This window comes from Atractosteus spatula, chromosome 13 (genome assembly GCF_055471065.1).
Source record: "Atractosteus spatula isolate fAtrSpa1 chromosome 13, fAtrSpa1.hap1, whole genome shotgun sequence".
Taxonomy (NCBI): Eukaryota; Metazoa; Chordata; class Actinopteri; order Semionotiformes; family Lepisosteidae; genus Atractosteus; species Atractosteus spatula.
In genome coordinates, this window is record NC_142718.1 from 17,922,083 (window position 1) to 17,935,197 (window position 13,115).

The 13,115-nt window shown below is 37.9% G+C and overlaps 1 protein-coding gene across 2 annotated transcripts in view; it reads left to right on the plus strand.

Moving 5' to 3' along the window:
- vps8 (VPS8 subunit of CORVET complex) overlaps positions 1-13,115 on the plus strand; it is a 345,245-nt gene that overhangs the window by 38,857 nt on the left and 293,273 nt on the right. For both annotated transcript variants that reach the window (XM_088930095.1, XM_088930096.1), the window contains exons 16-17: positions 1,999-2,034; positions 3,937-4,027. In XM_088930095.1, the coding sequence (XP_088786221.1) occupies positions 1,999-2,034; positions 3,937-4,027 (127 nt within the window). The remainder of the gene's footprint in view (positions 1-1,998; positions 2,035-3,936; positions 4,028-13,115) is intronic.

Sequence of the window (13,115 nt, forward strand, 5' to 3'; positions counted from 1 at the left end):
ACTGTTAGCACCTGGCAAAGTGGGGCATTGCCTGGCAAGGCAATGATATCTCCTCATCACGGAAATGAGAGGAGGAGTATAAACATTACCGAGTGAATCACAAGTACCCTCTGTCCTAAGAGCTGCAGACAGAATAATTGGTGGTCTCAAAAGGGGAAAAATAGAGTGAGCCGCAGAGTAAATCGGGTGAGTCAGAATGAATATTCCATGAGAAGAATTGAAGGATCGAGATAATGTGATGAATAAAAGGAAAGTTGTGTGCGTGAGAGGTGAAACCATGTAAGATCCTAAGGTGGAAGGATCCCCTAAGGGGAACAAAACTGAGTGGCTCAAAAATAGTAGACCAAATTGTGACGTGATACATTAGTGGAAAGTAGCTTGAGCGAGGCTTGTAAGGGGGCTGGGGATGTCACATTTGCAGAGCATTTGCAGAGAATGTGCTCCCATTCCATTCTTCACACTAAGACACTGTTATGTATGTATGGCAACAACACCGGTTCTCATAAACAAGTATAGTAAACATCTTCACAAATCAGTTCAAGTGTGAAGAATATTTGTATAAAAGTAATACGTGTAGTTTATTTTTGTGCTAGGAAAAGTTAAAATATTTTAGTTATCTGTGCTTTCGTTTTGACTTTGTATACTTGTTGGCATAGTGTGCACCCTGATAATTTTCACCGCTGGCACTGGCTGAATGCAGTATCATTAGCAAGTAATCTGGGTTATCTGGAACATGTTCTTTACTTTGCAAAATATTTTTGGTTGCAACATACACAATACAATTCTACCGGAATGTGACCTTTTTTTTTTGCTTGGAATAAATCAGTATCAGTTCACGAGAGACACTTAATTGAAGCTAATAAATATGAACAACTATGCACTCAGCACTAAGCAAGGGGGAATCATACTTAAGGTGGCTGAGGTAACAGAACATGAAACGTATACATTTTAATCAGGTGGTTTCTTTGTAAAAAAAACGAAATCTGTGCAAGTTGATCAGAAATGTTTCTAGTTTTCGGTATGACACATTTATGGTTCTAGCTTGTATCAGTCATACAATAGCTCATAAAGGCAGATATTACATGGTGTCAAACAGCGTGCTACAGATCCCAGAGGAAGTGATTTTCCCATTTCAAGAGGCTTTCTCCATATTTATAATTTTATTGCTTGTATACAGTTTGGCCGCAGCTTTCTACTTCACTGGATCCGTCTCTGAAAGCTATAACAATAATGAAAAAAATGCCTCAATTTAAACTGTTTTGAAATGTGTTTTCTGAAATTAAACTACATTCCTGTGTAGTTTCTTGTCAATTGACAATAAGGTGGTGCCTTGAGGAGGTCAGAATTTTAAGAGCATCCTTTTTATGGTTACTGATCAATGCAAAGAGAAAAGCCAACTAAAAGTCTACTAAAATGATGTACTACAGTGTGTTATTTTCTATTTTGAAAACAAAAAACACTAAACACAGAGATGCTTCATGCCAATATTAGTCAATCCACATTTCAGTTCCAAAGGGAAGAAGCAGCTGCCCTATTAAGCACAGTAGGGGTGTATTGAGTGACTTTTATAATTAATGCTTATCAGTGCTTTAATGAGCACCAACTGTCAATCTTAAAGCTATTTTCAAACAGTTTCATTACGTGCTCTGTAGAGTTCTGCACAAGCTTTGACATTTTTGCTTGCCATGCAAAACAGCAAATCATGGATTAAAAAATGTGCAATTAATTTTGAACTCAAAAGGAAGGGACTCTTGAACTAATACAGAGTTAATTGATTGCTTCATCTTGCCGTAAAAATATCTCCCTTTTTTTTTTTTAAAAAAAAGAAAGGTTCATTTTTGATTAAGGCAACACAGTTGAATTTCAGGCTATCACATTCCATACCACTTGGGGAGATGTCTTAATTGTAAAGAACAAAACATATTTTAGTGCAACTTTTCTGTTTTGAAAGCAATAATGTTGTATTGGTCAGCTAATATTCTTTTTTTTTCTCCACAGTCAGTTCATATTTTGACTCTGAGAAGCTGGAGAGAGGTAAGATGACCTTACATGACATGGGTTACAGTCTTTGTTGCAGTAAAGTATGCTGTACTTTAATGGGCTGTTGTTATTTGCTACCTTTAACACAGTTGATTTCTCCTTCAAAATTTGCAGTGCTTTAACTTTTTCATAACTTTGTATAAACTATATATACGTATAGAAGTTTATACAGTAGAAATATATTTTTTGGAGGCTTTGCCTACTTTTAAAGAGGACTTCTTGCCTGCAGGGTATGGAAAGATAATTGAATCGGAGTTTTTAGTGTTTTTTTCAATATGAATATGATGTAATAGTCATGTACTTCCCAGGAATTATATACATATATCATGTAGTAAAGCTATGTATCTTACATTTGTTTTAATTACAAAATGTTTTTTTTAAATAAATTTAAAATAATTTCTTTATACACTTTGTGCTTTTGTGGAGCAGTTATTGGCAGAGAAAGATACCATATAAAGTAATAGAAAATACTATATAAGTAATAGACAAAAATGGAAACACCAAGGTAAAGTCACTTAATCAGATGTTGGTCCATTATGAGCATCCAGTGTGGCCTGTATGTGCTGTGGCATAGAGTCTACCAGTGTCTGCAATTCTGCAGAAACGATATGGAGCCATTCTTCCATGAGAAAGTCAATCAACTCATGCCTGGTTGATAGAAGTGGAAAACGCTATCTGAGGCATCATTCCAGAATATCCTGTAAATGCTCAGTTTGGTTCAGATCAGGTGACTGAGAAGTCCATGGCATATGGATAACATCAGTAACATGCTCATCGAGCCTTTCGGTGTCCACATGTGATCTTTAGTGGGGGCTTTGTCATCCTGCAAGACACCTTTCCAGGAAAGTGATCACTGTGCTATTAAGTAACAATTAGCATAGGCCTTGTATTCTAAATGAATGCTTGCACCATCAATGTAACAGAGCCATCATAACCCTTCAGTGTTAGAAGTAACACTGGTGAAGCATGATTCATCCGACCACATCACATTTTCCCACTGCTCTGAAGTCCACTGCCTGTGTTCTTTGGATGGAAAAACATGTATTGCCAAGTGAGCAGTTTGTATATTACTTTTTAGAGTTTTCAGTAGATGATATGTCTTTGATCTGGAATCTATCTGCATTTGCGTGCCTGGTTTGCCTTCCACTTTAAATAAATGCATGATTAACACAGTCCCGAAGTTTGTGCTTCTGTCCTGAAGCTGACTTCACTTTAGACACTGTTGCTCTTCAAAGCTAATGCTGAATTCCTAATTCAATTTATCATGCATATAAAGATAATATATAAGCCTTTGAACAGTCACCCCTTTTCAAAGTCACTGAGGGCTCCTAGCCATGGAAACCATCATTATAGGCAACCAGGACAGTCCAGCACATTTATACGTGATCCTAAGCATGCATGTTTCCAGTTTTTGTCTCCTACCTGTAAATTATCAATATATAATGCATTACAGATAATGTTCTTAGAAAGAAATGACTTTCTTTTTTTAAGTCATAACATTAATTATTATCCACCTGGTTACCTTTAAGTTTGAAACTAATGTGAGTCAAATTAAAAACTTATAAAAACTTGCCAAGTTTTTACAGCTGCGTGTATAAAGGTCCTCCTATATATGTCCATGCCTAGGTGATACATGATACAGGCTTATATATTATCTTTATATGCATGATAAATTAAAAAATATCGTCATATGTTCTTAACTGAAAAAAATTAAAGTGCAGATTTAGATCTTGGTGCACAATGTTACCTTGTGTTGAAGATTTCAATTTATTCTAGATGGGTGGATAGGTTTCCTGGTTTAAGCTACATGATGGATTTGTCACAAAACATTCAAATAACATTTTCTGTGAATGCACTTACCCTGCTGGAATGACATTTGGTATTGCTTTATTGCAGCGAGTGGATTACCTGCTGAAGCAAGAGAAGTTTGTGGAGGCGTTGGCGCTGGCGTGGTCATTCCACGAAGGCACTGCTAAGGCCGTGGTGGGTAAGTACCCTGCAGTGAGCTTTCTGAGTCCTATTAATAAGTTCTCTGGTAATAAAAAACATTTAAATTCCTTGCTTAACAAGTAAATTAGCCCTATTAATATTACAAATGAGAGGGAATGTCTGCAAATGAGAGGGAACTGTTAAGTCCATTTGGCTCATTTAGTAGTTTAGTAGCCAAGTGAATCTAATTTTTTTTCCAGCTGTTTCATAAATGTGCCTAGAGTTTGAGCCTTCCCAACCAGGTTATTTATGAAAGTAAATTAAGGAGGTGTTTTTTCTGTCCTAAATGAAACCTTAAGTTTTATATTGTGACCAAGTACCCATGTTTCACTTATGCGTGTGAAATTGTTCCCCTGGGTTGAACCTGTCTACTCCTTAGGATTTTGTATGCATGGATCAGAATCTCCTCTGTTAGAGATCGAAGACATTTACAGTATCTCCTTCAACCTGTCTGTATAAGACGGTCTCCTGAGACCAGAAATAATTTTTGTTGCCCTTCTTTGAACTCTTTCTAAGGCTATTACAGTATATCTTGGTGGCTGCGGTATGGTAACCAGAACTGAGCACAGCTTTCTAGATGAGGTCTTATTAGTGCACTGTAGAGATGAAGCATATCTTTTCTGGATTCAATTCCTTACTTTCTACTATATACCCAAGCATTCAGTTTACTTTTTTTGCTTCCTCATATTGTCTTGTAGAAGACATACAGATGTAGTCATCTTGAATACATGTCAGAACTCATGTTTGCGGTAAACTAAGTGTGATATCCCATGGTGTAATTCGGCTTACTGAGTTGAACCTTTCACTGCCCAAAGAAGATTGACAGGATGCACTTGTGGTGCATTAGATGTTAGTGTTAAATATTTAATTAATATTAGCAATAAAAGTAGCAATAACATGAATGAACCAGCATCTTATAGAGCTACTGTAGTAAACTTTACATTCTGGGGCTGTTTCACAAAACAAGATTACTCTGGATATATAAAACAATAGTTTATTGTTTCGTCAGTTGTGAACACATTTTTTCAGGTTAACTTCCGCATTAAAATAATTTATATTTTGTCTTTATGTTAATTTAAGTAACAGTGTGACTTAAAACTATGTAAGACAAATTATGCCATCAATTAATAAAAAAAATATAAATAATTCCTTACACTTATATACAGTAGCACTTTTCTGGACACTCCACTCAAAGCGCTTTACAGGTAATGGGGACTCCCCTCCACCACCACCAATGTGCAGCATCCACCTGGATGCTGCAACAGCAGCCTTAGTGCGCCAGTGCGCTCACCACTCATCAGTGGGGAGAAGAACAGATTGATGAAACTAATTTATAGACGGGGATTATTAGTGTCAAATCATGGCCATGTACTTGTAAAGTATACCATTCTGTGTTAGTGTTGGATTCTTCCTTTCTTTGATTAAAGAATACCCTAAAAAAACCTAATAATTCTGTATTTAAAATTACTGTGTGTAATATTGAAACACGATGATTCAATTCTTTTGATTACATTAAGATATTAGGGACAGATTACATTTTATTGACACAAATGCACCGAAAAAAAATAAATATACAAAATATCCATCCCCATCCACAATATTTACTTATTTAACATAATTTGATATATAAAATACATACAAAAATACAAATTCCTATATAGTATTTATATTATTTACTATATTTTATGTGTATATTTGCTTTTAGATACTATTTTTTAAAAGCAAAAATGTATATTTTTCATACTTTTCATTTCAAAAAGTTATATTTGTTTTTTGTTGCCCTTTTTTTATTCTTTTCTTTATGTTGCCACTTTGTGGTGTAATGGAAAATGTAACGACCAATAAAGTGACCCCTAGGCCAGCTAAAGAGATGAATATTAATAAAAAATACATTCTTCTCAGTTTAATATCTGACATGTCCCCAATACGATGGTGATGCAATAGTTTGAAAAGCTTCTGTAAGCTGGGCAGCAACTAACTGATTGCAGTGCATCTAGTTTGGTTTTCTGTAGTAGCTAGTGTCAGCTCTGTGAAGTTGCCCTCCTTCAAACAGCACAAATGATGAAAACCACTGCATTCTTGAGTGCTCTGTTTATGCTGGTTTGTGCAGTTGAAAGTAGCGTTTGCGCTGCTTTCATTCCCGAGATACTGTACTGGCTTTAAAACCACACAGTATCGTAATGTATTTAAAAGCAAAAATACCCATAAATGTATAAAACTAAACAGAAGCCAGATTAATATATGAATTATGTTAAAAAGAGCATGTGAAATCTTAACAACAGCAAGTGATTAAACCTCCAAGGCAGAGGTCTCATGTGTGCTAACTGATCTGCCACATTGGTTCCCAGACTGGGTGTCTGTCTTTGCTGTGTAGGAAATTTCACACTTTGTCAATAGAAGGATTGTGAGGCTCTCTGAGATTTTTGCTGAAGCTTCCTTATCACCAAACCTGTCCTGTCTTTTCCTCCTACTTTGTGATCTTTAGTTAACTCCCTCGTAGATATATGAAAACAGGTTCCTAATATGCCTTGCTTAGAACATTTTTTCACACCTGTGACAAGTACGGTGAGCCTCTGAAGAGCTCTGTCTGAGTGATTGAGTCATTAATTGATTCAGGGAACTGGAGATGTGATGAGCTAAGGAAGTCACATGTGACAAGCTGTCAGTACCTTCTGTAATTATCACACCAAGGTGATTCTCACAAAAAATGCTTACCGAGTGCTGGATAAGATGGACTGGTGGGGCAATTTTTGTTTACTAAAGGTGATCAAATAAAAAGGAATAATATGAAACTGGATATTTACCAAAGGCAAAACCAGAGCAGGTACTATCACAATGTGACATCCCCCTATTATTTAAGTTATTAAAGAAAGTAGAAGAAGAGGTCATTCTTGTGCATTGTCCTGTCTAGTGAAAGGTAATCATTTTTTACCCTTTGTTCAAAGTTGGAAAGCTGGTGACTCAACTCGCCAGTGGAGTGTGTCTTCTTGTTCTCATTCTCCCCCCTCCCCATAGTCATTGATTTGAACCAAGATGTTAGGAAGCAATAGATTAATAGTGGGTGGGGAAAAATGCTTTAAAGAAATAATGTTTGTTGTCTTTTGATTTTTAAACCACATTATAGTATATTCGGTTGTCATTGAATAATGAATTATTTTTCCCTAAAAAAGATTTTCTTTAGCAAACAGTGGCTCATGGTTTCTGTAACATTAAGAGAAGTAGAGAGCACATGACTACCCCCTTTGAATGGGATGGCAGGCAGTTGCACAGATCATAGGGAGCAAAGCTGCTCCCTATTTATACTGATCCAGCCATTCAGAATACACAGAAGATAATGCAGTACGTTGTGGTGCACACGCTGTGTGTTACTCCATGTTTTTAAAAATATTCAGTTGAACTTGAACTTTATGTAACATGTACTGGTACAATGGAATTCTTACTTACAGAAAGTCTCTCGATTGTTAAAAGAAAAAGTGTAAAAACACAAAGTGCAGACAGTCCATCAAGACAATATACAAACAGTAGACAATGTACAAGTAAACAAGTAAACAGTTTGAATGTAAACAATGACTGCAATAAATAAAATTACAATGAGGTGGATGGTGTAGGTGTGGTCCGAGGGGCATGGCCAAATGTGTTTGCCAATCGCACTGCTTGTGGGTCGAAGCTATTGAAGAATCTGGTGGGAAGTGTCCGTATGCTCTTGTGACTCTTGCCTGAGGGCAGTGGGGTGAAGAGCTCATGCCCGGGGTGGTGATTTGACTGTCCTTTGTGATGGGCAGAATTCTACCACGGCAGCGGTCCACATAGAGCTGTTTAATCTCAGTGAGACCACAGCTGATGATCTTCTGGGCCACATTCACCATTCTCTGCAGTCCCTTTCTCTTTCGAGAAGAGGTGTTGCCGTACCACACGGTGATCCCGTTGGTGAGAATGCTCTTGATCGTACAGGGATAGAAAAGGGGCAGTGGCATCCCCCACCAACCTAAAGCTTGTGACTCTTTCCACTTCCATTCCATCAATACTGAGTGGGCTGTGAGTGTGCGGCCTGTGTCTCCAAAAGTCTACTGTTCTTTTGTTTTACTCACGTTCAAGTCCAGGTTATTGCTATGACACCACCTCAGCAGCTGTACGACTTCATCCTTGTAAGCGGGAGAGAACGTGGAGTAGTAAAGGTGGCTGTTCAGTAATAAACTGCAAAATATCCCATCTGTACCAGCAGAGTGTTTAACCACAATCTGTAAATATATTTCACACTTACTGTAGTGGCTTTAAAACTGTATGGTTGTATATATGGTATATTTTTATAGTATACAGTCACACTGCGGTTCATTGACGTGTACGCTACTGTGTCAGTATATCTGTGGATCTGACTTCATGGGATTTGCGTGTGTGGAGCTTTCATTTAATTGAGCAGAAAGTCACCTTGCTCTTACAAGCGGCTCTGTTAGCAGAGTTTGTATTAACACACTGCTCCCCTTTGAATCAATTTTTATGACCTTTGTCTGTCCGGGGGGGTGGGGGTTGGGAAGAGTGATGGAGAGTGAAATAAAAGCCCACACCCAGTTTCTCTTCCCCCTACTACAGTGTGATAATGTGCTAGCTGGCTGGCACGAAACAATCCCTCCCGTTCTCTTTCCGAGCATCCTGGAAATGGTCTGGAGGTTCATTCATGTTATTATGTTATTATTTACATTAATATTAATATTTGATAACGATTACGTACGATTATCAGAAATGTGAATATAGTTTACTTAGTATTTTATTGTAAGAGAATCACAGTTATATTTGTCATTGTATTAACAGTTAAAAAAGATATTTCACACCTGAAAACACAGCGTTTGTTATTAAACTGGGAGTGTGAAGATTGAGTGAGCACTGGGCACTATGTAACACAGTAAGATTACTCAGATGGATAAATCTGAGTAAATATATATTAACAAAACTGGATTTTTGGTTTCATGAGGCAAGATAAAATTGTATCGAGCTCTGAATCAGCTACGTGACATTGGTCCAGTGAAGTTTTCTTGTAAGGGGATTAGTGGGTAGCGTCTCTCACAAGTGTAGTGTCCATAGATAGTTTTAATATAACAGTTGTGGTGTCACAGGGGTGAACACCATCTTGGGCGTGGTCAGGCTGTCATTTGCCCCTGTCATGCCACTTTTTAAGCTCTTTTGGGGTCCTTTTCTTCTTCTTAACCCACACTCTCCTCAGAGAGTGGTGATCACACTGACTCCCTCCTTGGGGTAACAGGATACATGACTTCACATTCCGTTACTTCTGGGCCCGTTACATTTCGAGTCTCAAGTTCACCTAGTTCATCCTGTTGTCCTCACAGCTAGGAACCTCCTGGTTCCAGACACCAACATAGAGCCTCCTGCTTGTTCTCCATTAAGCCACTGTCTCATACACAACCAGTGCCTCAGACTCCTAGGTCCACCTCCAGCCCTGACATCCTCTCCTGACGCCACCAGGTTGGGCTATACAAACACACACTACCTACATCACGAGTCCCTTCTGCACTGAACACTGTGCCGAGACCCAACACACTGTCCCTCTCTACAAACACACACTCACAACCTCTCTGGTGCTTCACTCTCATGCCCCTAGGTTGTGAACTCACAACCTCCACTGCACCTCGCTCTGTGCCCAGCTACCACTGCACTATCTCCCAGAGGGTGTAGTTAGTACTCGCTTCCCCGATATCATATATTGCCAGGTGGAGGATCCCTCTACCACACAACCCACTCTGGTCCACACACACTAACTCACTAATCAAATCACAGCTCACTCATACAGCGGACACAACAGCCCTGCTTTCACACCCTAGCAGGATGCTGTCTTTTTAAATCTTTTGGTGATCTTATAGAGCTCCATTTCTTCCATCAGTCTTCTCCCAGACTGACATTCTCACTCTTTTCCTTGCAGGCTATTCCTCTCACAATCCCCTCTAGGACTGTCGTTCCTGTCCACCCCCTCACGGGATTACTGCAGTGGCTAATCAAGTCTTTGTTCACTCATACACGACAGCACGTTCTCCTAACACCGCCCTGACTAGTAGCGTCTCACACCAACTACTGTCATGCTTCAGTCTGGATCAATTACAGCAGAGCTTCTGTATTCGTCCTCTCACCACTGCAGCCACAGCAGTGGCTTTAAAACCTATTCCCCCAGGAAATATTCAGTCTAGTTTTAAACCACTCCCACACTAGCCATTCTTTCACTTATGCACGTCAGGTGTGGTTTCCACGGCATTGTGTCTCCCTTAATCTGAGTCTCTGCCCCTCACACAGACACTCCCCTGCATTACACCACACAGTGTATTACTGTAATCTTTATCTTGCAAGTACGTTTTTTTTAAATGTTTGTAATTGCCTTTCTTGCAAATACACTTTATATTGTTATTCGGTTTGTGTCTGCATGTTAGTTGCTGGGCAAATGTTCGAGGTGAAAATTCTTCCATGAGGAGGGTCCCGTTAAAGCGGAGAAGACGGCACTGAAAAGTTTTGCACTCCGTCTATTTAAAGTCCTGGCCAAATACTCAGACAGTACGTACATTTAAAATTCAAACCGAACTAAAAACTACACATCCCAGTTAAAATGGTGGTAACATGGATCGTTGAGTTTAACCAATGAAACAGGGCGAAAAATCAGTCACATGACTTTGAGGCTGCATTTCAAAAGCACCTATTCACCTATTGGCAACAATGCAAAATTTACAAGATAGGTTACCTCAAACTGTGAACTACTTGCCTCTGTATGTTGCTTAAGCCATTCTGATTTGACATTTTTGTCAGAGGTCGGAGGACGACCCCTCCTCCCTTCCCTCTGGCTTCCTGACTTTAACCATTAACCATTCCGTGTCCAATTGGCAGCGGGTGAGAGGGTCAGGAGAGACACAGACAGAAGAAAATGAATCCTAGCTAAAATACATTTATATATTTTTGTGGTAAGGGGAAGCAAAACATCAGTATTTACTAATAGTAATTTGTGTAAGATTCATAGTTGAAATCTGAGCCTAAATATACAGTTAGAATCTCGAAAACAGAGCAATGTTGGAAATATGTAATTTTTCTGGAGTAGAGATAAAAATAGAAAATAAATGGTTTTTTGGTATCTCAAAATAATTTTGATCAAGGTCTCCAAAATGAATAAGAAAAACATTTTCAGAGAACAACTACTTTGTGTTTACATAGAATAAGTAATAGAAAGTTGAGCAGTCTAATTTTTTATTCATTTGAACAGTGAAATTTCACCTGCAGAAGATCACATCAGAGATGGCACTAGCTCTGCTTGGTGTAGAAGTTCAGGAAATGGTGAATTAAGCCATGTCAAGTGCAAGAATTCTGTGAACAGTAATAACAGTTTAAAATGTACAGAGATTAATGTAAAGATTCTGGAAAAATGTTGATCCACGGAGCCAAGATATTTATATTTAGAGGCAATTTGTTTAAACAACAAACTAACTATAAATCCTGAAGTACCAGAGAGGTTGAAAAGCTGCTTCCTTAAGCCAGCACTTTAAAATTTATCCTCAATGAGTTAACTGCTGCCATTTCCATAATGGGTAACTGTATAGTTACACAGTATCTTTAGTTCCATCCACTTTCTAATCTCCTTATCCAGTAAAAGGGAAATGGAGCCTATCCCAGCAAGCAACAGGCCCAAGGCAGGATACACCCTGAACGTAACACCAGTCCATAAAAGGGCAGACACAAACACACACACTCACACCAGGGCCAGTCTAGTCAGAAGCCAGTTAAGCTACCAGTATGTTTAAACTGCGAGAGGAAATCAAATCACCTGAAGAAAAACCCATGTGAACCCAGAGAGAAAGTGCGAACTTCACACATACACCAGGAATTGAATCTAGGGCCCCAGCCCTGCAAGATAGCAATGATAACCTCTGAGCCACCCTTAAAAATGGATGGATAGATTGATAGTCATCTTTGTAGTTCAAAGGTTTGCTTGCATAATTTAAATTTGAAAGCCAATGAGGCATCCTGTCCTACTGTTGTATTCATGAAAAAAGATACAAAAAGCATGTTAACCTCTGTGCCACCCTTCTTTAGGTAATACATTTACATTTTATAAACAGTTACGTTGTTATGAATTGTTGATTGTTTAGTTAGTAAAACATTTTATAAATTTAAAAATTTAATTTTACTTATACTTTGTATTTGACTTCTGATAGTCAGATTTAACGTATGTTTGAAGAATTAATATTTTTACAAGATGTGGAAGAGGTGCAAAAGTTTATTACAGTGCAAATTGTAATATTAATTATTGATTACTAGTAGTTTATGCTAACACCTGACTATCTTATTTAGGTGTATATAATTATTAATTATATATAATATATAACTAGAGCTGTTGGACTCCCAATCTTTGTTCTATTAAGCGTGACATAATAAATGAAATAATATAATTAAGAATAGTTTGTGGTATTTGTATAGGTGAAACTTTTCTAACATAAAATAAAAATGACTAAAATGTATAAATGGGGGTAAATACACCCCTTCTCTGGGTTTCCTGGGTTTCCTGTTCTAGTTAGAATTACCTCTCCATAACTGTGCTGATTGTGAAATGTCCCACAAGCTGATTGAAATATTCTTATTGCATTACTACACCTACCACTTAGATGTTAACATGTTCAACCCATCTACTGCTCACCACTCATCATAGTGCTCTCATCATAGTGCTCCACCCTAATAAGGGGAAATGCTGACTTTTATTGTCAAATGTGTGTTAAATCACGAATGGTGTTTTATTAGCCCAAAAGCACACTATTATTCATCCAACCATTTTTCTAACTTCTTCTTCCAATTGAGGGACAGGGGGAGCCAGAACCTATCCCAGCAGGCAACAGGTGCTTTATTTGTGTGGCATAAATATACTGCATATGATTCACTATAAAGGATACAAAACACAAACACCATTGCTATTCCTAGTTTATTTTTTTTTTAATTTGCTAAAACATGCAAAACAAAAATACCTGTGGTAAGCAATTTGTGCACCACTATTGTGAGGAAAGACAAGTATTTCTGATTTTGTAGATTTTGTTGATCTGAAGTCATTCTACAGA